Raw genomic sequence first — 24839 nt, 5'->3', positions numbered from 1 at the left:
TGTGCTTAATCACTCTTCTCTCATTAACATAAATGATCCTGGGTTGTGATCGTTCCACTGCTATGATGGAAAACAATGATATGCCTGCACTCACTGTGAGTCTCCAGGCATGTGTTCGGCAATTTGTCAGTACCTCAGCAGAGAAGTAATGATGAAGGATCTATGGAAAAGTTAATCCAGCTGCACTGTAGTAATTAGAAGGTGTTCATTAAAGTCTAACTCAGTCTAGAAAAATGGGGTACACAACGATGCAAGTGTAACGCATTCATTTGAGGAAAAGATATTTGCTCTGTTTTTCTGAACGAACAAGATACCTCAAAATCCTGCGAGAAGCTCTCACCTGCATGGAGTACGGTTGCTGCTGCTGATCCGCCTGACTCTCCAACAACAATAAAACAATAATAATAATAATAATAATGATAATAACAATACCATCTATATTACTTAAAGACAAGTATTTCCCAATGTCTCAAACCCAAAGCAAATAAAACTGGATTAAACTAAACAGGCTGAACATGTTCGCTTCCATAGAGTTGAACTCTTAAGTATACGAGAGCTTTTCTTGGAATTTTGAGGTATTTTATTAATTAAGAAAAACAGAGCAGTTTTTTTTTTTTCATGAAAACTTTTTTCGGAATTCTGAAATATTAAATCACAATGAGTCAGAAAAACGGAAATGAATGCATTACGCTTCCATACATAGTGAAGCTAGGGAAGATACTGTACTGTATGTGAAACCCATAGATCACCCATGTGACATCATAGATGCTATTTGCAATGGAAAGCACGGAGCAAAAAAATAATAATTCCATTCAGAATTTAAATATTAGGAGAGAGATGGTGAGATAAAGCACTTGGATTCAAAGGCCTGACCTCAATGCCTTCGATCTCTTGGATGAACCTGTAGCTGACAGACTGCAAAGCTTCTGAGGTCCAAGGATGGAACCAGTCAATGGTGGTGCATTGGACGAGAGCAGGGAATCGACGGGCCCTAACACGGAGGGCACTGCCCACGGGAGACAAACACAGTACCACCTACAAAGAAGGAAGCAGGGAGACAAAGAGTCACCAAAACTAACAGGTCTGTACAAACGTGCGTCCCCAGACTTGAGCATGACAAGATATACAGCCAAGTGCGCTTAGGAAAACCAACACAGGTCATAGATATCGCAGATGCATCCAAAAGGGAAACTCATAACTGGCAGCCTTCTGTGCCCCCACTTTCGTCCCCTTGGCACGAGGACAGGCAGCCACATTCCCAGTTGGCTGGAGCAGACGGTGACGCTACCAGAGGCCCTGGCGCAAAGATTAGCTGGATGGCATACATGTGTACTGAGACTGTCAAACATATTTAATAACACTACACAGCAGCTGTGCTTTTCATTTTGTAGCTCAAACACTCTAAAGTATGTGTAATATTTGTATTAATTTCTTGTTGTTAATGTCAGCTGTGAAGGCACATTCAAGTGCTCTCAAAAATAATCTAGCACACAATGTTGATCTGATTGGTGTTGGCCATTTAATAAGTCCTCCACTTTAATAGCTAACAGGATCTGAATTATTCTTGCTGGTCGACTAGAAAACTAAAAAAAAGCAGCCAACAGACTAGCCGAGGCTACAGCCGCAATAAAGTATTAACAGAAGCTAAATTAAATAAAAATAAATAAATAATAACTTCCTATTCAAGTCAATTCAAAAAGAACCATCTCTACAATTATGAAGTCCATTGAGGTTTCTACAGACTATATGAGTCACATGTTGCTGCTGTCATGTGTTACTATACTATATTACTAATGACTATTACTTTAGTCTCTGACATTATGTAGTTACAAGGTTCTGTCCTTAAAGTGACAATATCTTTAGAACAATAAAATGTTGACAGAACATCGCTCACGTAGACATCACAGGAATAGTGATGAAAGGTCATTGAACAAATGATCAGGACAAAATCTGCTGAAGTGAAAGCGCAACTATATATCAGTAAGCAGGATCCTTTCATTCTTCAGACTGACAAGGCTAGAAGCACGGCTGAATAGTTATTTCTTTAAAAAAGGAAAAGGTTTAATACCGTAAGCTGTAGTCGAACTCGGTCAGTGAAGAATCTCCAGCAGTTCTCCCTGCTGTCCAGCAGTCCGAGGGCTCGGACCTCAGCTCTCACACCCGACACAATACCTTCAATCTCCTCCTCACTGAAGAGCTCAGGAATTTCTCCTGGAGGGAAAGACACAGTCATAATCACTGTCTGGCAAGCTCTAGTGATCAATACTCACTCTTCATGCAACCTTATCATTTCAGAATGACTTCAAAGACTGAACAGGTTTGATATTTGATGATGTTCATTCATGAAGAAAATGCTATGATTGTTCTCACAGCTGAAACACAATATGATGGAGTTTAGTTCTGACCTGATGCCAGTAAGTCATTAATTATGACCAGAAAACGTTCATCGGGTATCTGTGCATCAGTCAGGAGCAGAGCCACTCGCTGGTTCTTCACTCCAGTCTTTAGGAACAAGCCTGCCAGATCCATCTAAATAAAACAAACACATGCTATGAAAGAAGCCTACTGTTCACGCTGATGTCGAGTCCACTAGAACATTTCAAATCAACAATAATCAATAAGATAACACAAGTTCCATGATAACGCTTTGATTTGTTAAGAGGCTATTAAATGATTAAATTGACAAACTTCCTTCATTAATGAGGTATTGAAACATTTCCCAGTGGCTCTAAATAGTATCTGACAAGTATTTCCCGCGTCAGTGGGGAAGCTGAATAAAACTGAATTACATCAATATCCCGCATGCAGCCAGAAGGAAAATTGATCTAAGGATTTTTTTTTTGGTTGGTCACTTAAAAGCTTATACATTTTCATAAAATAATATTTTATAAAGTGAAACTGTGTTTGGCTGTAACCAATCAACGACATCCATTTTTACCTTAAGGTCCTGGATGCTGTAACCCTTAGTCAGAGTGATTTGGAAGACTTCCACAGAGGATATGTAGGCAGCCAGACGAGTCAGGCTCTGCTTCCCACTGCCCCCGACCCCAACCAGTAAGCCATGACCCCTTGGAGACTCCAGGATACGACTGATGCGACAGCTGGTAAACAACACAATATTTGTTACGCCATGAAGCAACTCTTATCGAAACCAAATAGATATAGACCAAATCTATACAGACTGTTTTAATATGTCGTCTCCACATCAGCTGAATGGAGGCTTTTAACATATGCCAGTATATTAACTTCCTTTCTGCATTAAATTGCCATCTTTGTATTTCATAAAATTGCTTATTTTCTTTAAGGTCTTTCTTTAGTTGATGTGTGTTTAGTGTATTAGGTTTAAAAGGTTTGAAAAACACTTCAGGAACATTTTATTAAGTCATTATCATTTGTTTTATAATACTAAACTTACACATGTTGCATGGCATCTTCAAACAGCACCAGATTCATGGCTGCATTGAGCTCATTGTAGCTCTCCAGGGCATCTGTGAGGACGGACCTGAGCGCAGCCCAGTCTGTAACAGGAGCATAGGAGGCTTCATCGCCCATTTGGGCAAAGTGGCAATAGAGGAGGGGCTGCTTTGTCACCTTTTTGTCCTCCAGTCCCTGGAAGAGGACAAGCAAAATAAATCATTGAAATCTTTTGGTTTGTGTTGATGTGAAGGTGAAGAACAGCAATTTGTAACGTCTACACCCCTTAACAGAATCTGTATTGCACCTCAAAGCATTCATGCACAGTCTCCATCTGGAGCTTCCGGAAGAGCTGCAGGTCCTTGACATCTAGCAGTCTGTCTGAGTACACTCTGCAGGACTCGTGGAGCCACAATAGTGCCAGGTCAGTGCTCTCTTCCACACTGTCAGGCCCAGCGAAGAGGATGCCCTGAATAACACAAATAATCATATGAATGTTTCACTTTTCATTCAAATAATCTCGTAGTTTAATGTAAAGAATAATCCCCATCAGTACTACCTGAAAGACGTTAGACAAGTCTCGTAGATTAAATGTGTAGTGAAATCTGATGGCAGTGGGCAGAAAGCTGTGAACCATCTTGTGATGAAGAGTTACGGCAGCTTGGACGACAGCTGCAGCGCTCCTCTGAACCAGCGGACTGAAGCGCAGCTGCTTCAGGTGGCAACTCAGGATCTGACCGAAGATTGACATCTGAGCCTCAGACGAAGGAAAGTTCACCGCAAACACTGAGAAATGTCTCTGTGGAGAGAAGAGGCAGAACATGGAAATATGTATTTAAAATACATGTTACAGGCTAATTTTGTAGTAGTAGCACCTACATCATTCAAATAAATCCTCACAATGCTGCATCTGGAGTATACAATATCAGTGTTTCCCCTACCATTGTCTTGGAGCGGCAAATTGTTTTTTTTCACAACTCACTTTTCACATTGACAGGTGCTCTTTTATTAAATAAACTAAACACTTATGTTATTCATCTAATTTCTGTGCACGTTTCAGTTTGCACTGTCTACTTTGCGCATTCACATTCTCTCCTTCGCTCCGTTTTGCGCAGGGCGGGGCTTCGCACCTGACGCACACGTGCGCACACACCTGCAGAGTGGAGGAAAGGAGAGGAACTAAATAGAATCCGCGCCATGCCCCCCCCCCCCCCCCCCTCTCTATACTTACTTAAGCATTTTAATCCAACATAGGAAGATAAGATTAAGGGCAATTAAATTGGGAAACATACTTGTAGTCTGGGGTTGATAGTGAAGCTCCCAGCAGTTGGATTCATACAGGCAACATACTGGGTATTGTGTATTTCTTTTAGGCTCAGTTTCTGTCTGTCATACCTATAGAGAGCAAGTAAAGACAGGCTTGGTTATAGGAGCAGAACACACCATAGTTTGGCAAAATGTTTCATGTGGTGGCATAAGACTCAAACACACAACTAAAAAACAGTTACTAAGCATGTGGGGTTTTCTCACCAGTGCCCATAATCCAGATGCTGACGTATAAGTGTGTGAGGTTGCACTGTTCCATAACTGTCGACAGCTGGCATGTTGATATCATCTATAAAGTAGACCATCCTTCTGTTGCCTATAGGGCTATAGCTCCGTCCTGCTCTTTTCTCTAACTGTCGCTCAAGAATCACTGCAAGAGAAAGCAAACAACAACAGAAAACATCAACCAAACTACAGTTACCCACACAGACACACAACGATACATGTGTTTCCAAAGAGATAGCATAATCTTACACTAGTCGAACCAACTTTGGACATGTGGGGATGCCATATGACTAAGGTGATGATTACAATGATACCGAAAAGGTGAAGTTTTCTTCCCCTCCACTCTTTCTGAATCGGAGCATTACCAGCAGATGGTGCTGCAGTTTACTTGATGTGCTAGTGAGTACTAAAGAACAATCAGAACCCCCCCCCCCCCACTCACTCTGCAGCATGAGGGAGGTAGTGTGGTAGTTGAAGGGTACTTTTGTAGTCGTGTAACTCTGTGGCAGACAGTCAAACTTGTTATTGACAAGTGCAGTCTTTCCCACTCCTGCGATCCCCACAAGCATCACTGGCTGTCTCCTCTCCAGCAACAAGTCCATGAAGTACCGAAGACGCACAGTCTCTGCTGTGTGTACCATTACAGCCTGCAATTATAGAAACAGCAGGAAGACAGAGCGCAGAAACATACATAGTTATTATGACTTTCTTTGAGTGTGATTTATTGACAGACATGTGTTCAGTGAATTGTATGTGATTTATAATTTATTGTATTTCCCCAGTACACCACAACTATTCTGTCATAATAGCATCATTTGCTCAGAACAAAACCCCACTAATTATGGCTCAGCAAGAGCCTTTGGAGCATTCACAGCTGTACGCAGGAGCATAAAGAAAGACAATAGAGCGTGGGTGATAGCTCAAGCCTTGTTGCTCATGCCTTCACCCCCACACAGTCTGGTATGGGGTGTAGTAGATGGTAATCAGACACAGTGGAAAGCCTATCATCCATTCTAGCACCCCTGCCATAACCTCATGATTGGACTTTACCCTCTCTTATTATGTTCACTGAGGCATACAAATATTTGTAATATGACTGTATTGTTCATTTTTGGTAATTTGTCTTTAAAAGGGTTGTTTGTGATCAAGTATGTGATTATTTGTCAAACTGCTTTGAAAAATACGTGTTTCTGGAGTTACACAAAGGGTCCTACTCCCCCCCCCCCCATATTTAAGGCAGCGTATATGTTCTAACCTGTAATGGTGTACAAATTTCCATTTCAAACGGAGGCACAGTGTCACTCCAGGGCAGGAAGCGTCTGGTTTGAGGGTCAAGGTAGTAGTCGAACACTGTCCCCTGTGCTGGTAGCTTCACCGTCTTCATTTCTTTCGTCCACCACTGACTGAACTCTACCCGGTAATCATAGAGCTGGACAAATCATTGAAGATATAATATCATGCATTAATTCATATCATTTCAATGAACAACTCCTCCATTAGTCCGAATCATTGACAGGTACAATAATCTTATATTATTCTTGGTCACATGACAGTCTTGACATGTCTGTCAGCCTCACTCTATATTTATACCTTCCTGAGAGAAGTACAAAGACAAATCAAGGAGTAAGTACAGCGGACTGTTACCAGGAGTATTAACAAACTGTCCAACAGTCCTTAATGTTGCCTGCAACACTCAAGCCTAGTTGCACTTTTTATTTATTTATGAAAAACACATTTTCTTTCAAGGAACAACTGCTGAGTTTTGAGCACCCAAGAAATGAATCTATATTAGCTTTATCAGGACACAAACAGAGCATGTCACCAGCCTAAGCTACAACTAAATATAAGTTGATTTGAATTAAGGATTGTTATACCATACAACATTTCCTCCACTTGAATTAAAACAAAGTAATACCTGATCTTGAGTCAGGGCCCCACCAAAAGCCCAGATGCAGGCAAAGGTGAAGTAGGTCTCGTAGAGCTCACGTGGAGAGTCAGATGGAATATTTTCTTGTGTTAGAAGGCAGTCAAGCAAAGTGCAGAGTGTCTGAACAAGAGGGAATAAAGTATGTTTTCATTTTTGATTTGCTGACTGTATAGGCATACACAATAAGAACACAAATGTACTGTAAATGTTTGTAAGTGTGTTGGGCACCTGCAGCATAGAGCTTTCTGGGATAGGAGTGATGGTCTTGAAGGTGTTTCTCATCTGTTCTAAACAACGAGGAACATATTTCTCGAACAGTATGGTGAGATGGGCCCTTTCTGTTTGCCGTTCTCGTTGGTCAATCCAGCTGGCAACGTACCTGAGGAGGAAGGATTCACTTTATATTGCTGAGCTGATCTGATCAGGATCTGAATCCCTCGTCTTTTGAGTGTTTGTAGTGTTACCTAGAAAAAAATAATGCACTATATTTGGTCTTTAACCCACGTAATAATGAGACAGGACATGCATTACTGCCTCTAAGTAACTTACGTGCTGAACTAACGCCACGTGCGTACGGTAAAGTAACAAACGTATTAATTTGAACCCAAACTACGATGTTTTCCTGAACCTAACCAAGTACTTTTGTTGCTTTAACAGGTTCTACACTGCAGGGGCTCGCGCAGACGCACTGATCGCTCCTGTTGCTGATCATCCATAAGAGAACGCTTGGAAAAAATAGATATCATTAGATATCATATGAACCTTTGCACAAGGATACATTGAACAGTGAGTTTTACACAACATAGTCACTTTGGTGCAACAAGCACAACACATGATACAGAAGATAATACAAAAACAGCATTGCATTGAAAACCTCCAAAATGCTTTGATATTAAATGAATACGAACTGAGTGACTCACGGGTTCCAGCCCAGGTCCTGTTGGTTAACATAGAGAATTCCTGCTCTGGACACAGTAGCAGGAGTGGCCGTCCTTAGGTGACTGATTTCAAACACCAGTCTCATGGATGAAGTGAGTGGCACACGTTCATTACTGGCCAGAGTCAGAACCTGAAGGATGTTATGAAGCATAACAGTTTCCAAATGTTATAACATTTGAATGGTCAACCCGACGGACAAGACTCTGCCCAAACGATAAGAAAAACACCTTCATATCTCATCAGCTTCGACAGACTTGCTTAAGAATATATCAAAAGGCTCAAGATCACTCGGACATGATTCATCACTCTGGAAAAAGATTTCCAAGTACTCACGCTCCAGGAAGTGATTGCTGAAGGAGGGGGGGGGGGGGAAAGAAACATCTTTTTCTATCTATACCACCTTGCTTGCTATGTGTTGTACAATAGTGTATGGGTGAACAGGAGGGAGGTACCTTGTTGTCATCCATCACCGTGTTGAGTGATTCAATCCACATCGGATCAATGTCTCCATCCAACACAATCCACTTAGGTCCTATGTGGGAGATGTTTGCTTGCTCGCGCATCAGTGATGAAAGCAAACCTTACACAGAGATTGAAGAACACGAATAACAACCGAGATAACAAGGTACAAGCACAGGTATACATCTAGAACAAGTTAATGCTGGTTCATGCATTTTAAATGTTGTTATTCCCAATTAAATGTATCTCTGTTTACCATCTTTCCACTCTCGAGTTGCGTGATGGATGAAGCCAAACAATTCATCTCTGTCTACTGCCTTTGGATTGAGGTCATTCCACACAGGCTTCCTCTTCAAGTTAACATAGGTTTTATGGAGAACTCTCAATATCTGTTGGAAAGATTAACAAAAACATGACATTTAATGTACCTTTCCAAAAGACAAGTGGAGTATTTACCTTTACAAACTTTAAGGCAATAAAATCCAACCTGGCTTTTTCCAGTCCCTGTATTTCCAACAACAAAGACAGAATGACGCACTGCCATGAGTTCCTCCAACTGCACCACCTGACACAATCAATGTTTAGAAATAGATTATTTCATTCTTCTTTGTTTTCAAGCATGGCATACACCATATCATTTAAATATAATATCATAACCTTGAGGATGAATGTCTCCTCAGGCTGGAGTCGGAGCTCCAGTGTGGTCTTTCGGATGGCCTTTTCAAATTCACAGTCTCTCTCTCTCTCCACCTCCAGGCCTGGGAACAGATCTCCCAGCAATCCCAAGAAGATACTCACATCCTCAGTGACAATTTTAGGCATGTTGAAGTCCCTCAGCGCACGCATCAGCACCTGGGAAGTAAAGTGCACTTGTAGATTACATAAAACAAGGAGTGTTCCTCTTGTGGCTGTGGGATGACACACACAGCTAAGTCACCTGATCCTCTGGTCTACTCTTGTCTCTTCGTCTCAGCACTCCTGCCACGACCAGAACAGACTTGACAGCTCGCAAACCCCAATCATAGTGGTCCTAATGGTCAAACGAGAATAGACAATAAAGATGCGTATTCCTGTGTTTACACTTACCGTAAATCTTCATCATACAAAGTACTAAGATTTATGGAATTGTTTTGTACATCGCTGTGCTCCGGAGGTTAGTTGAAAAGATTTATTATTGATGTTCTCTGTTTTAATCCTACATTATGTAATATAACAGCGCTATTAAATGTTTTTGTCCTACCTGCTTGGAGAGCAGTTCTTTGCAGAGAGTGTACAGAGTGATAAACTTCCTGGCTAAAAGCTTAGCACCACGGAAGCCCTCTGCCACCAGCATTATCTCACAGATAAGCTCGGTGTCAGGCACCACCATGGCACAGGGTCTACAGCAGGACACAGACAGGGCAGACATTGAACTTCATGCTGAGTAAAGGCACACTATATATAAATAGAGTTGCTGTATCCCTCTCACCTGAAAAGAGCCTTGAGGTTCTCAGGTAGCTGCGTCCTTCCTGCATAGCCAGGGTTCATAGTGATGAATATCCCCACAGAGGGCTTTAAGACAATGTCTTGATCCAAGAACAGGAACCTGTAAGGTTGCATAGAGAGTTAACACATTTTCACTCTTACAGCAAAAAGGTCTCTACGTATTCAGCTTCAACTGGTTACCTTTTCTTTTTAGAGCGAATGGCGTCCTGTATAGTTTTGACCTGCACTGCTACAACGGACAGAACATCCACAGCGATACGATTGAACTCATCAAAGCAGCCCCAGGCTCCAGTCTGGGCCAGACCCTTATAGATGTTTCCAATTGACTGAACATGAACACAAATTACATTTTGCATTTAAACATATATGTTTACTGAAACAGCTAATCAAGACATAAACTGTCCAAAGTGAATAATTAAAAATGTGTCTGATGAATTAATTTCACACCTTGTAGTCCATCTGTTCAGAACAGTTGAAGATGTATACCATGACGCCCATGGCTCTGCCAAGGTCCTTAGTTGTCTCAGTCTTCCCTGTTCCAGCAGGGCCAGCTGGGGCTCCACTCATGGTCAGGTGGAGTGACTGAGTTAAGGTGATGTAGCACCTAAACATGTCCATGGCAACAGCACACAGAGAGACAGAAATGTGCTGGTTTAGCCATGCTGAATGTAGCGAATGTTTTTTTGTAGCGTTACTTGCGTAGACTGAGAACGGATACATCAGAAGAGTTACCTGTCTGTGAGGGGAGTGATGACTAGACGCGTTGTATTTCCAAGATACTCGTATGAGTAAAGGAACTGGGAGTCACAGATGTTAACGAAGCAGTGACGCTGCTGCTCATACCAGCAATGGCGGAGCTGGGAAAGCCACTGGAAGGCCTGCGAGGTGGTGACCTGTGAACACATGAGGCTGCTGTAGTATGATGTCTGTGGTCTACAATCCAGTCTATCCATTTGGTGAATGGAGGATGTGCCTCTTTTGTTTATGGAACTGTAATGTTTCTATTTAGGTTTGTCATGTTATTATAATTGCTAACTCAAATTTTAAAGAAAGTTTGTTTTTCTTTTTGCTGCATATACATTACAAAGAGCTGTTAATATATGGGTTGTGATTATCAGTCAAATATATTCCAACCCTAGAAAAGCTCAATTAATAAACACTGTGATATACTTTTACACACACACACACATATTGAGATTACTTTTTGGGTAATCAGGCTGGCAACAATGTCTCTTGCATGGACATCAATAGTGCATAAAGTCATGATCTTCTGTCTGTCGCCTGAGCTCAGCTCTCCCAGCAGCATGCTAATCAACAAGTTCAGTTGAGAAATCTGGAGGAGGGAATAAAAAAAACAGATTTAAAGCAATGAGGAGGAAAATAAACAGAAGTTAAGACAAGAGTGCTAATTTAAATTCCCACAAGATTGAATTGGCAACAATATGATATACATTTACATGGTTCAAATGTCATGTTTCACTTGTATTATTAAGCATTCAAAGTCATTCAAAAGTAAACCCCTGCAGAACAACATACATTGTCGGTGTATGAATGCAGACCATGTGGATCTTTTAGTTCTTGTTTTGACTAAAACATCACTGGATGTCTTGCATTTGTCACTAGTCCTGTATGACAGCACATCCAATCAGTGCAGTGCAGTGCGTTGAAGCGACAGAGAGATTATTCAAACAGCAACCAAGGACATGCTAACCTTAAATAGTGCTGATGAAACTGACAAGAGTGATAATAGAACTGTGATCATACACCACAACGAGGCCCTACAAACCCAGCAGATGGAATTATGATGGCATTATGGAAAACATGTCCATCGTTTTTAGCAGTTGCCACTTCACTCACAGAATGTGTGTATGAAATAACAATAATTCAAGGCAGTGACTTTTTCTTAAAATGTAATTTTATCGCAATAATGCACGTTTACACCTACTGGTAATTGGTACATTAACATTCAAGTAATTCAAAGAGGTGTTGATTTATGTGAGTTTTTGAGGCCATGCTTTGTGGTGTTGTTGTACTGGATCCTAATTTTTATTTTTAAATATTGGGTACGCCCTGCAAAATAATACAGTTAAGTTTGACACACCATGAATTATGGCAACAACATTTTAAAGATTTTTTGTTTTTTTATTCAATAGACAAGAAAGGGGGAGAGAGAGAGGGGGGATGACATGCAGCAAAGGGTCGAGGGTCAAATTTGATTTCAATTTGAACCCGGGGCGCTGCATTAAGAACTAGTACATGGGTCTCCTGTTCTACCAAGTGAGCTACTTTAATGCAAGTGTGTCAACGTAGTATACAATGTACCTGTTTCTTGTTGTAATCTTTTAGTGCAGACTCAAATCCTTCCTCCAGTCTTTTAAACACCAGCTCCATATCATTGCTCCACCAGATCTGGGATCCAGTGAGAGCCACTTGGGCAGGGAAGTCGAGGATCCACTGCTCTCTGGGCCTGTCCTCGTACGCAGACACAGCTTCGGACAGGTGACCTCTGACACATTCCTTCATAGACTCCTCCAGAGAAGAAAGCCACGCCTCCACCTAATGTAAAGTTTTGTTTTTTTTACCATTAGTTAAGTTGAAATGTCCCATCTTATCCAGATTCTTTTAACTGAATGTAATCTTACCGGCCCGTTACAGCAACATTCAGTCTGGAATGGGACATATTCTCTCTCTTTGCTGTACATGCCCACTGCAAGTTTAGGATTCTCCAAATGGTCATTGTTTGCAAACTCAAGATCTGACATGTTGTCAAACAATTTTGAGAGGTGGACAGTTACCTGCAAAAGACACTGAGTCGTTACATTTCTCATGACAGAAACAGCAGTGAAATAGTGATACTGGACAAATACTAGAAACATAAATGAAGAGAAACGCTAAATGAAAGCACCTCTCTGGGGCGACTCCCTTTAGAGAGGATGTCCAACAAGTCTGCGGATGAAATAAAGTAGAAGCGTGGAAATGCAAGTCTTTTTGTCTCCAGGTATTCAGCAAGAGCTTTTTCACACAATGCCAGCCTGTTGAGAGAGAGAGAGTATGGGAATAGTGAGCACAACCCATCAAACTATGAGCAGTGTAGTGAAAGTGTAATTAAATAATAATGAACCTTCTTTGTAGATCCTCTAACTTCTCAAATAGATGAGGTTTGTTGGTGGCCTCAATGACATTTTTAGTCTTCGCACTGTCCAACATAAACTCCTGAAAGAACCAAAATCACCATGTTTACAATGACAACGACAAAGGGATTTGCATAACTACATGACTGGCATGTAAGTGCAGACCTGAAATTCTGCATCTATAGCTTGAAATCTGTGTGCATCTGCTGGCAGCTGTTGGCTGATGTCGTCACAGCTTTTGAAAATGCTTTCCAGGTAGGCCCATGTCCTTTGGACCTCCATCCAAACCATCAGCACAGAGTCAGCCACAGTCAGCTGTTTCTGTAGTTCCACTACCTGGAACAGGAAGTGATGTACATGCTTGCTCTGAAAGATGCCCTGGAGCTGAACCTTGAGGATGAAGACATGGAGACATGATTATAGTCTATCAAAAGGATTTGATCCAATGTAAAACTCAAATACACTTAACTACCACCCAATCTGTGGCGAGAGAAAGTAATATCCTAATAACCTAAAGCTCATAACATGTGTCAGTTTAATTTCAATGCATATTCAACCTCATCAGCATGCCATGCCATAAAAAAATGGGGGAGGGAAACAGTCTGTTTACACAAAGATCTAGGCACTAAAGTGGCAAGACTTCTAATTGCTGGCTATAACCCCCCAATGCATCTGGTGGACATGTACAAAGACTGACACGGTTCAACAATGCCCTGTGTCCTACAGCAGCTATAAATCTAAGGACTCAATAGGGATCTCTCTACTCTCAGCTGTGCTGTTAGACAGTCAGACAGGGCGGCCCCTTTCTGCACCCTCATCTCTATTCAGCACTTAACTATCAGTGCTTCTCACAGACAACTGATCTTGAGAACTTGTTCTAGTGCTTTACAGCCATTGTGCATTCTACGCTATAAAGTCACACGTAAGATCTTATTATCAATATGAGTAGCTTAGATATTTATTTACCTGATGATCCTCAAGAGTTTCAATAAGTTCCTCGTCACATGTAAGCAGTGGCACAGAGGTTTGGTAATGATCTTCATATGAAAGCTCCATCGATGCCCACGTTTTACTTATTTCTGTCACAACCTGAAATAACAGCGAAGTTATAACATGTTTGAATTCAAACGATTTTACTGTATTAACTTACTTTAGATACTACTTTTGGTCTAGGAGTTACTCATTAAATGAAAACCATGTATCCATGTGATCTATGGTTTTAGTTATGTGTTTGTTTATTAATCGAGGAAATTCTCATTTTTCTATTGCTAAATAAACCGTAGATTAATCCATTGGATTATCTGAAAAATACAATACATGCACTGTAATGGACCATGTTCATGATGTTGGCTCCTAATTTCGATGCCATTACTTTTTTCGTATGCAAAATTACTCTTGATGTTGACGTGTTTGAGCACAATCTATTAATTGAAGAAGAACCTTCTCTATGGCCATTTCTTTGACCGCCTTATCCACTATGTTGCGAACTTCCTCTTCCAACAAATGGAGATGCAGAGCCAAGAGGTCTTCCAAGGTGGTACTGTCAGTCACAGTGAAGTCCATCTATTACAAAATAAATAGTGTCATGATGCAAAAGTCAAAGATTTCGATCATGCGAGAAAAAGCATTGCTTTACAGTATGACCTCTGCCGTGTGTGTTTATGCACCTGTGTTGTTCTAATTAGCTGCACCCAGTGGCGCTCTCGTATTGCCAGGTTCTGTAGCTGACTCACGGCCCGCAGTGACGTCAACAGGTTCTTTACATAAAGGTCTAACCCAGAATACACATCCCAAACGCGAGCCTCTTTGTCAAGCTTCCGTATGTCCTATACAAACAGAAGGTAGGTAAACATAATTAGTTATTAGAGGCATCTGTTACAAATAGCAATGGCGCATGACAGCAAGACAGCAGGAGAGATGCGCTGGTGTGATGTAGCACTGTTGGTGACCTCACCTTGGCAAACCTCCTTAATTCTGCATCCATCTGGTCCACGTTTATCTGCCTCCATTTGGTCATTGTCCAGTTTTCCACACTGCTCTGTATAGATAAAGACGCATGCAGAGGGGTCAATGGGCTGAGGGTACTTAATGGGGACATTTAGAGGCTACAGGGTATTCAAAGAATCAATGACAGCCTCCAGAAGGATAGCCTGGTCAAGTTATTGAGTTATTGGGTGGCATTGTAGTGGGGTGATGAGGCCTAAAGTAGTTCCCTTTACTCCAGAATAGTGACGTTGAAGTATACAGTATACATTAAGCAACTTACTTGCACAAACACAACAATGTCCCACAGTTCTTTGAGGACCGTGATCTCTCGTCTGCAGAGCTTGATGTCTCTGTAGTCAGGAATAGTAACGTCAAACAGATTTGTGGACTCCTGTAGCTCTGCTACCTCTTTCTCCATGTCTCGGACAGCTTTTTCAGACTATAAAAACAACACGTTGTAATTATTATCCAAAGTGTACAGTATAATACAATATTATTTCAATCCTATAATCAAGCCATGGTTGAACTCCTACTTTCTCCAGGCTGATGTAGGGGCGAACTGCATTGTAACTGAAGGGCGCTGTTGATCTGAACGTCTCCCTGAATTTGCTTTGTTTTACCTGAAAAACAACAAGCACCACTTTTTCACACTAAAGGTATAAAATACAATAGCTTCAACACTTTAAATATATTATAAAGCTGGAAATAAGAGTTTAAAGTGATTTGTCACCTCAAATTTCATGCATCGTCTCCGTATGACCATCACTTCTGCATTCTGCATCGGTGCCACCTCATGCCTCACCTTTAAGGCCAATTTCTTTGCCCCACTCCATTTCTCAGGAAGTTCCTATAGAGAGAATTATTCACATTTCTCAAAGGTTGAACGGCCACAAAATAAATATATGAATATATAATCATTTGTAATTATATAATTTACTTAAAAAGGTAGCAAGAAAATAGAAGCATTAAACCTTTCCTTTCCTTACCTCCAGGTGAGAATAGACCTGGTCTGGTATTGTGACTCCATACTGTTCCAGCAGGATTATCGTGTCTCTAAAAGGCTCAAACATCTTGTCCGTGGCTGTTTGTCTGTCTCTGACGGCCAACAGGTGACTCATCACTTCCACCAAGCCACAGTGGTTTCCTTTAGCCACAGGCTGGCCTAGCCCTTCAACAGTGGCTCGGACAAACTTCTGCAGCTCATCCAGACTAAGTGGGAAAGACTGAACAGTGAGAACAGTTTGGTCTGCATTTAAAAGCCACACAGAAATGAATTTTACCTGTTAGTGACATAAGTCAAGAGGTGTTCTTTAAAAAGCCAGCTCCACTTCTTTACAGTGTTAAGGAGGCTCACTTTAAAGAACTTGATATCCACTCGAAACCATCCATTGAACACTCTGAAGTCTTCAAGTTTGGAAATGTCAGCATAAAGATCCTCATAATAATCTATCTGTAAAAAGTAAACCCACAACAAAGATTACAATTAAGATATATGCCATGTATGGGAACTCAGAGTTATGATTTAAAAAAGCATTTGACCTGTTCTTTGAAGTTATCAATTGTAGGCGGGCTCTCAGGGAGTGCATCTGCTCCATGAGCCTCCATCTCTTCAGCTGTAAGTACACGTCCGTACAGGAGAAACTGGCTGAGAAACTCAGCCCTGTCATCTTGCCAGAGATGGGTGTAGCAGTCAAACTTTCTCTGGTAATTTATCGCTTTCTTGAGGACGTTCTCCACTCGCTCCATTATTTCTTGCCTCAGGTCCAACAAATCTAGCATGTCATCCATTATATCCTGTAAGAGTTATATTAGATGACATACAACATGAGGAGAATCTACTATTTTTTTAGAAGAATACACAATAATATGAAAGATTGGCAGGGCAGTGGAGTAGACTTTCTTTAGACATTTAAATGTACAGCAAAGTACCTGGTAGCTCTCCAAGCTTAGAAGAGCAGCCATTCTGTTGATATGCACTGAAGTCTTGAATATGTCGCCAACCAGTCCTTCTATAAGCTCATAGAGGCCGTCACCTGCATCTTGCTCCAATGAGGGGAGGAAAACCATTCCTGAGCTACTCAGCATCAACTGAGACTCAAACAGAGGTGTCGGGTTCGGCACAGATTCCATGTTGTCGGCAAAGAACTGAAGAGAGTGGCTGATGTAGCTGAAGATCCCCTCCACCACCATCTCATCCAAATACTCCAGGTAGGACTGCCATGCTTCTGACGCAGGGTCAGCGTGGAAAAGGACCTTATTATCCTGATGAAATCAGAGGATATTTGAGACGGAGAGCACAAAAACTGTATGTTTTGACTCTGTATTTGAGTTCTATATTCTAGGAATAGTGCAGGTCGACACATTTAATTTGAGGGGTTTTATGTATTTTAGAATAACTATTAAAAACAAAATTGAATGGCTTATTTACAAGTATTGGGACATGTTAAAATACATCAAGTAAAATCATTTTTCAGTCTAATCAGTCCGATTTAACTGATTAGAACTAGAAGGTCAGAAATGGCAGCAAAGACCTCTGGATTATTAATGGTACAGGACAGATAAAGGTTAGATTTTGATTGATCTCATTTTTCATATATGCATTATCCTATCGCAAGGACACTGAATCCAAAGCCAAGTACAAATTCTGAAATTAATGAATATAAATAAACAAGGTTTTAAATTGCCTGTGAACAGACCTGTCCTTATAGCGTGACTCTACAACATGCTCAAAGGTTCAGGAACCAACAATACCAACAATTTCATTATGTTTGGTGATTACCTACAGTACAGCAAATTCTATAGAGTGAATTTTTCACACATCCAGCCGTATGCACCTGTACGAGCTTGTGCATATGGTCTCCATCCTTCTTCATGGAGCTGTACTTCTTGTTGACGCGGTCTCCCCTGTCATCCAGCTGTATGAGCGAGCCTTTCTTGTTGTCCTTTCTGCAAAACATGGCCTGTTTGCTCCATCCCTTCATCATTGACTGGATGACTTCACAGTTTTCCTTGGCTCTACTGACTCGAATCACGAGGTCGTGGACCAGGTCTTTGCTGGTGCTGATGAAGCTCCAGCAGTCCGGATCCTGCCATGTCAGGTCAGACTCTGCTCTTGTCAACTGCACGTCTATGGCGTCTAGCTCAGCTCTGATGAGAGGAAGTTCCACCTCTAGCACTGTCTGCTTTAGCTTGTTGTACCATTGTACTAATAACTGCAGACTGCTCACATACTGGAAAATACAAGTGAGGAGAAACAATATATTCTGACTCGGATAATAGGAGATACATATTGCTTTTTTTGTTTACTCAAACGGGTGTGGGTGTAATATGTTTGCGTCTTACCTTTGTGAACATGTCACGCTTCTCAAAAACTGCCATAGCCGCTGCAGGGATCTTGATCTGACTGAGAGTCTGAATATACTTCACATCTTTCAAGACTTCAGTCAGCTGAGGAGTGAAAGGAAATTAACTCGTATACATAGTCACAGTGGGGTGGAGGTAAAATGTTTTTGTCTCAACTAACAAGAAACCCTTGGAGAATATAATAACTTAAATTAAATAATTGTACCAAATGACTATTCCCTCTCAGGATGGCTTTGTTTTTGCAATTAGTGCCAAGTCTCTCAGCAGCATGTAAAAAAAAGAAGTTCCTTGGCCATACCTAGTAAACAAAATGTATACTAATGAGATTCTAATTTTGAGGGATCTTGAGGGGTTGTGAACAATTTGAGGGAAGCAATTTAGTGTGTTTTTTAAGCGACAGACATCACTACATCAGTCTAACAGTAAGATGGATCATTATTTAGCATTGGGGGAAGTTTGTAGGGACATTGCATTAATTACCTTTGGATTGAAGTTGAGCGAGATCAGGTCAGATGAGGTATTTCTGGAGATAAGAGGCTGGTTCAGGTTGATCAGGCAGGCCTGTTCCAAACCATTACACCAGTCGCAGTAAATGTCTTCCTCATATTGGTCCAGGAGACTCAACATCTCCTTGAACATGTGATACTCCTGCACCAATTCTCCTCCTCCTGCAGGCCTGGAAATATTATATAATTGTGAGATAACAACTGCCATCTATTGTCTGTTGTATGTACTGTATCTCTGAATCTTTTTTCACTATCTATTGTTTGTAACTTGGCTTCTCTGGAAATAGTATTTTTACTGACATGTCAAACAGTAATCTGATTTTTTCCCATGGTGTTTGAATGCGTTCTCTGAGCATTTTCGCCCACTTCAAAGCTCCAGATGTGTGAGCCATGTTCCTAGTCAGACCACTGTCCGTCTGTAAACAAAGACAGAATAGAAAAAAGTTGTTGCACGGACAAAACCTATTGTGCCTTGAATACATATTGCTGTTATTCTATTTAGCTTCCATTACCTGATTGAGCTGGGACTTAAACAGAGATGTGCATCTCTCCAGCTCTTCTCTGAAATGTTGCTGCAGTAGAAGGAAGTTGGGACTGAATATCTGTCTTATTTGTCTTCTCTCCAGGAAGGGTCCGACAATAGTTAGCAGCTAAAGGATAAAAAAGCAAAGATGTTGGGTGTCCCACTTGGTAGCTGTCGCTCAGTATTCAATGTATCAATACTATCATCATCACCATCATCCTATAAACCAGTCTTGCTTACTTTAAATGCTGATTCCAGTCCTGAGCAATCTTTAAAGGCTAAGCAAAGAAGGCTGGCGAGGCGGCATTCAAAGTCCACAATCCTCAATTTCAAATCCTTGTACTCGTTTTCAAAATCCTTGAGTTGATGAAAGTTAACAATAAAACAATATTTAATTATGGACACCAAAGTAAAATCATGCATTGTGAATATATGCAGTAGTTGTTCGCAGAAATCTTTATAAGCAATATAAATTTCACCTGAGAGTTTAAGTCAAGTGGGCTGTTTTCACTGTGCTTCAACACTTGGCAGTGCTTACTGAACTCTTTGTACATCTGAGCAGCATGCTCACTGTAGAGTTTGCCATTAAGTCCACCAAATTCCAGTTTTTCCATCCTCTGAAAGTCCAGCATAATTTCAAACAAGTCCTGCAAAGATAACATATTGTAATAGGAAACAAAACCACTTAACAATAAAACCTCCTTGTGACAAAAACCTGATCTCACCTCCAGCTGTAGCATACGATTAAAGAACGGGTTGAAACGTGCAAAAATCATGGCAGATGGGAAATCCCAGGGTGTTTGTTTCACATGGCTGGCCAACCTCTCCCTCTGGTTCTGGTAACTGTCTCTGAAACATCTGAAGACTTTTATCACCCTCTTTACCATTTGTAGACTTTCCTCTGGATCCTCTCTGAGTAGCATATCTGCAGAGAGGTATGTAGAAGCCTAAAGGGTGAAAGATTTATGTATATGTGTAAAGTGTGTTCACATAGACAGCCAACAATTGAAGTAAGAATAATGCCAACTAAATTCCATGCCTTGTTTCCATCTATATTCGCAACAATTTCACATGCATGTGTCGCTCGACCCCTACGTCCATCCCTACAGGTGCTTCAAATGAGCATTCCTACCTGCTCAATGAACAGATTGCAAAGCTCCTGCAGTACCACCACGATGCGTGCCGGTCTTTGATAAGATTGGCAGTTGGTCCAGATAAGGAAGAGTGTGTGGAACAGTGCGGGGATGGATGTTTCCAAGTGAGGAAATCCTTCCTTTTCCAGTTGAGTCAGTTGTGTGTGTAGTGGCTGTAGATGGAGGTCAATGTCCTGGGCTTCTTGAAGGGCTTTCAACAACACAATCACATATAATACGTTATGGTTATCACATTACTCCCGCATGTATTATTTAGCTTTGAAAAGGGGCCAGCTAATCTTACCATCAAATACATTTCCAATTAGAGTCTTGATAGTTGGATGATAGCTGCTATCCATCATCTTTAACATCTTTGCCATCTTCTGAACAATGGGACTCTGAAGCTACGACGAAGGAAAGTACCAAATACATTAAACAAGGTGTGGAATGTGAGGAGATGAAGATGAGGTTAATAATTGTTTTAGTGAAGATCAGGTGGAAAAGGGAGCATACCTGATGATAAATATTCTGAATATTGCTCTTCCTGGAAGCCCAAAACTTCAGCTCTACATTTGGCCCTGGGTGGCAGCCTTTCATGAGGAGGTCTGATGAATCCTCCTTTAAAATCTTCTGGATCAGATTTGTCCAGTTGATGACCTGGGTCTCTATAGCATGGGCCAGTGCCCTGTCATAGTTATTATGCCTGAGTGTGAAAACACATGTTGAGGGTGTGTGTTCATACTTACAGTATTTGTAATCTCAGGCTCTGTAACAAAAGCAAAATGTGTGTGTTTTCTTACATTTTGAAGGTGCTGAATGAATAGTCCATCCACTCTGTCACAGCTGGGATAGGGAGTACACTTTTCCCTAAAACCTGTCCCCTGACAACTGATGTCTTACTCCACATGTTCTCAACATGTCGAATGATGTCTTCCGACATCAGATTTGGCCACATCTGATGGTTTTTGTTGTTTGACAGCAGTGGAACACATACCTTGTGAAGACACACAGAATGAATTCACCCGCCTCTCATGATGGCAATCTAGAAATATGCATAACAAAAAACTAACAGCACATACAACAAAAATGTTTGTTTTTTTATGAGATTTTTTATGAGGTGTATGATGGAGGGTTTAACAATCACCTGCTCAACTGTGCTTGACAGCTGCAGTAGTGGTGATGGAGACTGGAGGCCAAAGAGCAGGAGTTCCCTGCAGTTTTCAGAGTTGACTGGAACAACTCTCTTCTTGAGAATATAGATTTGCTTGTTTTGATCAACAGGTGAGACCTGCATTTGAAATAATATCACAAGATTTTACTACGAACTGATATGACACTTACAAGCAGTTAAATCAAATATGTCATGCCAAATCCATCAATTATAAAATGTTGTAAGTGCCCTAAACTTAGCTAGCTTTCTAGTCAAGTGTACACAGGCTAAACTAGTTATCTACGGCTACTAGATTAACGGTATTGGAGATTACGCGTCAACTTTACCTCTTTAGAAGCAACCAGACAGTCTTTTTTTGATGAAGAGAAAAATATAACAGACTCCTTTTCGAAGAAGTCTTTCATAAGTGTTTGAAACTCTTCGCATACGGCACTCTTGTCCCATGTTTGGCGCTGCAGTTGCAGTAGCCCACAAACTTTTTCTTCGACAAACTTTAGTCTGTCGTCCTCAAGAAAAGAAGGCACACTTTCGTCGTCGGACATTATTGCTCTACGAACACGACATGCTTTAAGTCTTTAGCTCAACTCCACAAACATTCCCCTAATTATTAGCTATTGACCTCGTGTTACTGTATTTTTAAGATAGTTTACGTTACATATGCCTGTTTGCAAAGGAGACTGGCGCGAGCTGTACAGTCCTGGGGGCGGTCAGCATTCCGTTGCTTAGCAACAGCCACTATCCTCAATCACTGCCAGGTAGCTACATAAAACTTTCTTCTACTAACCTTTATCAGGCTGATTTATTTTAGTAGCATATTATTGTGTGTAGTCTGCTACTGATTGTACCATTTTGTATTATTTAGTTGACCAAAATAATAGAGCATGTAGGTTATAGACGTTTTCTTAGAGAAACTAAACAAATATTAAATGTAGCCCTACAGCTACAAAGGATGCTCTAATTTGTATCCCATTTGCACGTGTGCCTTTCCACAGCTTTGAGATCGAATGTTAATTATTTTTGATCCAGGCAGGCTTGTTTGGTATGTTATAAAGAGCTTTATTTTTGGCTTGGGTGTTTAAGTTTGACAAATAGGACATGACAGATTAAAGATGTGTACTTTTAGTTAAAGTTCAAATAACAGTTTAGCATAAAATTGAAATAATGCATAGCATAGAAAAGATGTTTACACTTTAGTACAGAGACATTACACTACATGTCTATTTGAAGGTTCTACTCAATAGCATGTGTACACCATGAGCTATGTTGTAGTCTATATGAATATACAGTAATTCAAACATTCCTGGTTTAAACAGGTGCAAATCTGTGGCCCCTTTTATGACACATGTTCCCCCTTTGTGACAGGACTGGGCATGAAGAAGCCTATGTATTGGAGCCACAGACTGCAGTAAAATGTATGTGATATATGTGTGTGTGGCTATTTTGTCGGTTGTCTTAGCAGCAGAGCACTGTACCCGGCAACTGCCATTTACAAGGCACTTTACTACACCCAATTGCAGGTCAGCCTAGGGGTCTGACTGCCTTAAATGAATAACAAAATGCTTCTTTGGAGTATCTTGAAGATTTAAATAGCCCAGTGTTACTCTGATCTTTTTGTGAATGCTTAAAGTATTTTTACAATAGTATATAAACACATTAGAGGTAGAGGATGTTGTGCAGGATTTGGCTAAAGCATTTACATTTCAACAGTTTGTACAAATTCTATAAAATGCACTCCTTTTTTTCTACCTTTATCACATTAAGAAACTGATCCTCAGGAAAAAGGAGAGGAGAGTGAGACAAACCTCTCAGGTTTGCAGGTGGCACTACCGTTTTGGACCTCATCACTAACAATGACAAGACCACCTACGGGGAAGAGATTGCCTGCCTGTTGCTATGCTGCTAATAACAAGTTGGAGGAAATGCATTCAAGCAGTTAAGATGAAGATGGCTCCTGATGTAATCCACATGCTCATTTTACTGTGGAAATCAGCACAGATGTTAACATGGTTGAAAACATGAGCCATTCAATTTCTTAAAGACCAGCAAACCCTAACAAGTGAAAGTGAACAGGTGAAATCAATATAACTATCATCATAGTATGGAAAGAGAGAGAGACAATTATAGCTATGCATGTATCTTTATGTTCCTTTATCAGTTTTAAATCCCTCTTAATAAACAAAACAAACAGCTAAATAAATACTTTTTTTTTTATCACTTTGTGCAAATTGATTCTGATCCTGGAGCTTTAACACATAAAAGTGTACAAGACAGATGGCACCTCCCAAGCAACCAAAAACAATTTCTTAGGAAACAAGCTGGCAGTATACCTGTCCACTCGACCATTTTCCTGCCAAGGCTTGTTTCACTGCGAAGCTAGCCTTCCTAGAGTAATACGTATCTCCACCCACTGCTTGTCTGCCTCAACAAAGAATACGCTGCAATCTGACTGCAGAATTGTCATTGGTAGTAAAATAAGTGTTCTGTTGTAATGCATAATCTGTTTGATTTAATCTGTTAATTAATAACATTGCAATTTAGACACTTTAGATGTTGAAATTAGAAATGTATAATGGTCTGTACTCTTATTGAAGATGTTGCACTTTGTCTTTTGGCCTTCAAAATTACACGTAGGTACATTTGTAATATGAAGCAGCTCATCAATGACTGGCACTGTCAACAGACTTTTGTTGATGATGCTGTATTGATTCCCAAACTGAATCACAAAAGAGCACTCCATCATGACAGCCCAGTCAATCCAACAAGCAGCAAGCAAGAAAATGTGTTATTTGAGTCTCAAATCTTTCCGTTTCTAATTCTGAAGCAAGCTATCTTTCTATACTGAGATCACAAAGGGGAATTGTATATACAGGCTGAGTCATCTTCCCCTATGTTGTTATTAATTATAAGAGAGAAAAGTAAGATACGTTTCTTGTGAGATTATTGCTAGTTATGTCTATCTTTATCAGCAGGCAAGCAATTAGGTTTCAATCCATAATGACATGTTTATTGCATCTGAGGTCAGTAGATACATAAATATAGTACTTAACAGTGATCTCCTATGTGCATCTTCTTCAAGGAAGTTCATCATCTACAGTGACAACAATAAAACATTAAAAATACACAATTTTATTTTCAAAATGTATTACCCAACTGCTGCTAATATATATTTATATTTATTTTGTACACGTTTCAACATAGCAATCATATCAGGGTTTTTTACCATTAAAAAGTATAGAAATAACATTGATGAA

General features: G+C 40.5%; 1 protein-coding gene across 1 annotated transcript in view; it reads right to left on the bottom strand.

The window, feature by feature from the left end:
• si:dkey-233k19.3 (dynein heavy chain 11, axonemal) overlaps positions 1 to 22130 on the bottom strand; it is a 37810-nt gene extending 15680 nt beyond the window's left edge. Inside the window, 55 exon segments of the mRNA XM_029450979.1 lie at positions 874 to 1035; positions 2069 to 2211; positions 2406 to 2529; positions 2939 to 3101; positions 3416 to 3609; positions 3722 to 3883; positions 3974 to 4213; positions 4707 to 4809; positions 4945 to 5110; positions 5408 to 5612; positions 6221 to 6394; positions 6881 to 7012; positions 7121 to 7271; positions 7813 to 7961; positions 8284 to 8411; positions 8547 to 8679; positions 8778 to 8855; positions 8948 to 9142; positions 9228 to 9320; positions 9531 to 9669; positions 9759 to 9875; positions 9956 to 10101; positions 10223 to 10379; positions 10508 to 10668; positions 10977 to 11108; positions 12098 to 12331; positions 12418 to 12570; positions 12681 to 12807; positions 12897 to 12988; positions 13072 to 13296; positions 13873 to 13995; positions 14347 to 14469; positions 14574 to 14732; positions 14861 to 14944; positions 15173 to 15331; positions 15426 to 15512; positions 15623 to 15739; positions 15879 to 16101; positions 16173 to 16342; positions 16432 to 16686; positions 16822 to 17154; positions 17727 to 18122; positions 18235 to 18339; positions 18736 to 18931; positions 19062 to 19177; positions 19274 to 19411; positions 19525 to 19641; positions 19764 to 19931; positions 20010 to 20231; positions 20417 to 20628; positions 20722 to 20821; positions 20931 to 21120; positions 21218 to 21411; positions 21562 to 21705; positions 21915 to 22130. Coding sequence (XP_029306839.1) covers positions 874 to 1035; positions 2069 to 2211; positions 2406 to 2529; positions 2939 to 3101; positions 3416 to 3609; positions 3722 to 3883; positions 3974 to 4213; positions 4707 to 4809; positions 4945 to 5110; positions 5408 to 5612; positions 6221 to 6394; positions 6881 to 7012; positions 7121 to 7271; positions 7813 to 7961; positions 8284 to 8411; positions 8547 to 8679; positions 8778 to 8855; positions 8948 to 9142; positions 9228 to 9320; positions 9531 to 9669; positions 9759 to 9875; positions 9956 to 10101; positions 10223 to 10379; positions 10508 to 10668; positions 10977 to 11108; positions 12098 to 12331; positions 12418 to 12570; positions 12681 to 12807; positions 12897 to 12988; positions 13072 to 13296; positions 13873 to 13995; positions 14347 to 14469; positions 14574 to 14732; positions 14861 to 14944; positions 15173 to 15331; positions 15426 to 15512; positions 15623 to 15739; positions 15879 to 16101; positions 16173 to 16342; positions 16432 to 16686; positions 16822 to 17154; positions 17727 to 18122; positions 18235 to 18339; positions 18736 to 18931; positions 19062 to 19177; positions 19274 to 19411; positions 19525 to 19641; positions 19764 to 19931; positions 20010 to 20231; positions 20417 to 20628; positions 20722 to 20821; positions 20931 to 21120; positions 21218 to 21411; positions 21562 to 21705; positions 21915 to 22130 — 8925 coding nt within the window.
• Positions 22131 to 24839: the final 2709 nt, after the last annotated feature.

Source organism: Cottoperca gobio, chromosome 16, assembly GCF_900634415.1.
Source record: "Cottoperca gobio chromosome 16, fCotGob3.1, whole genome shotgun sequence".
Lineage (NCBI taxonomy): Eukaryota > Metazoa > Chordata > Actinopteri > Perciformes > Bovichtidae > Cottoperca > Cottoperca gobio.
This window is presented reverse-complemented; position numbering and strand designations above follow the sequence as displayed.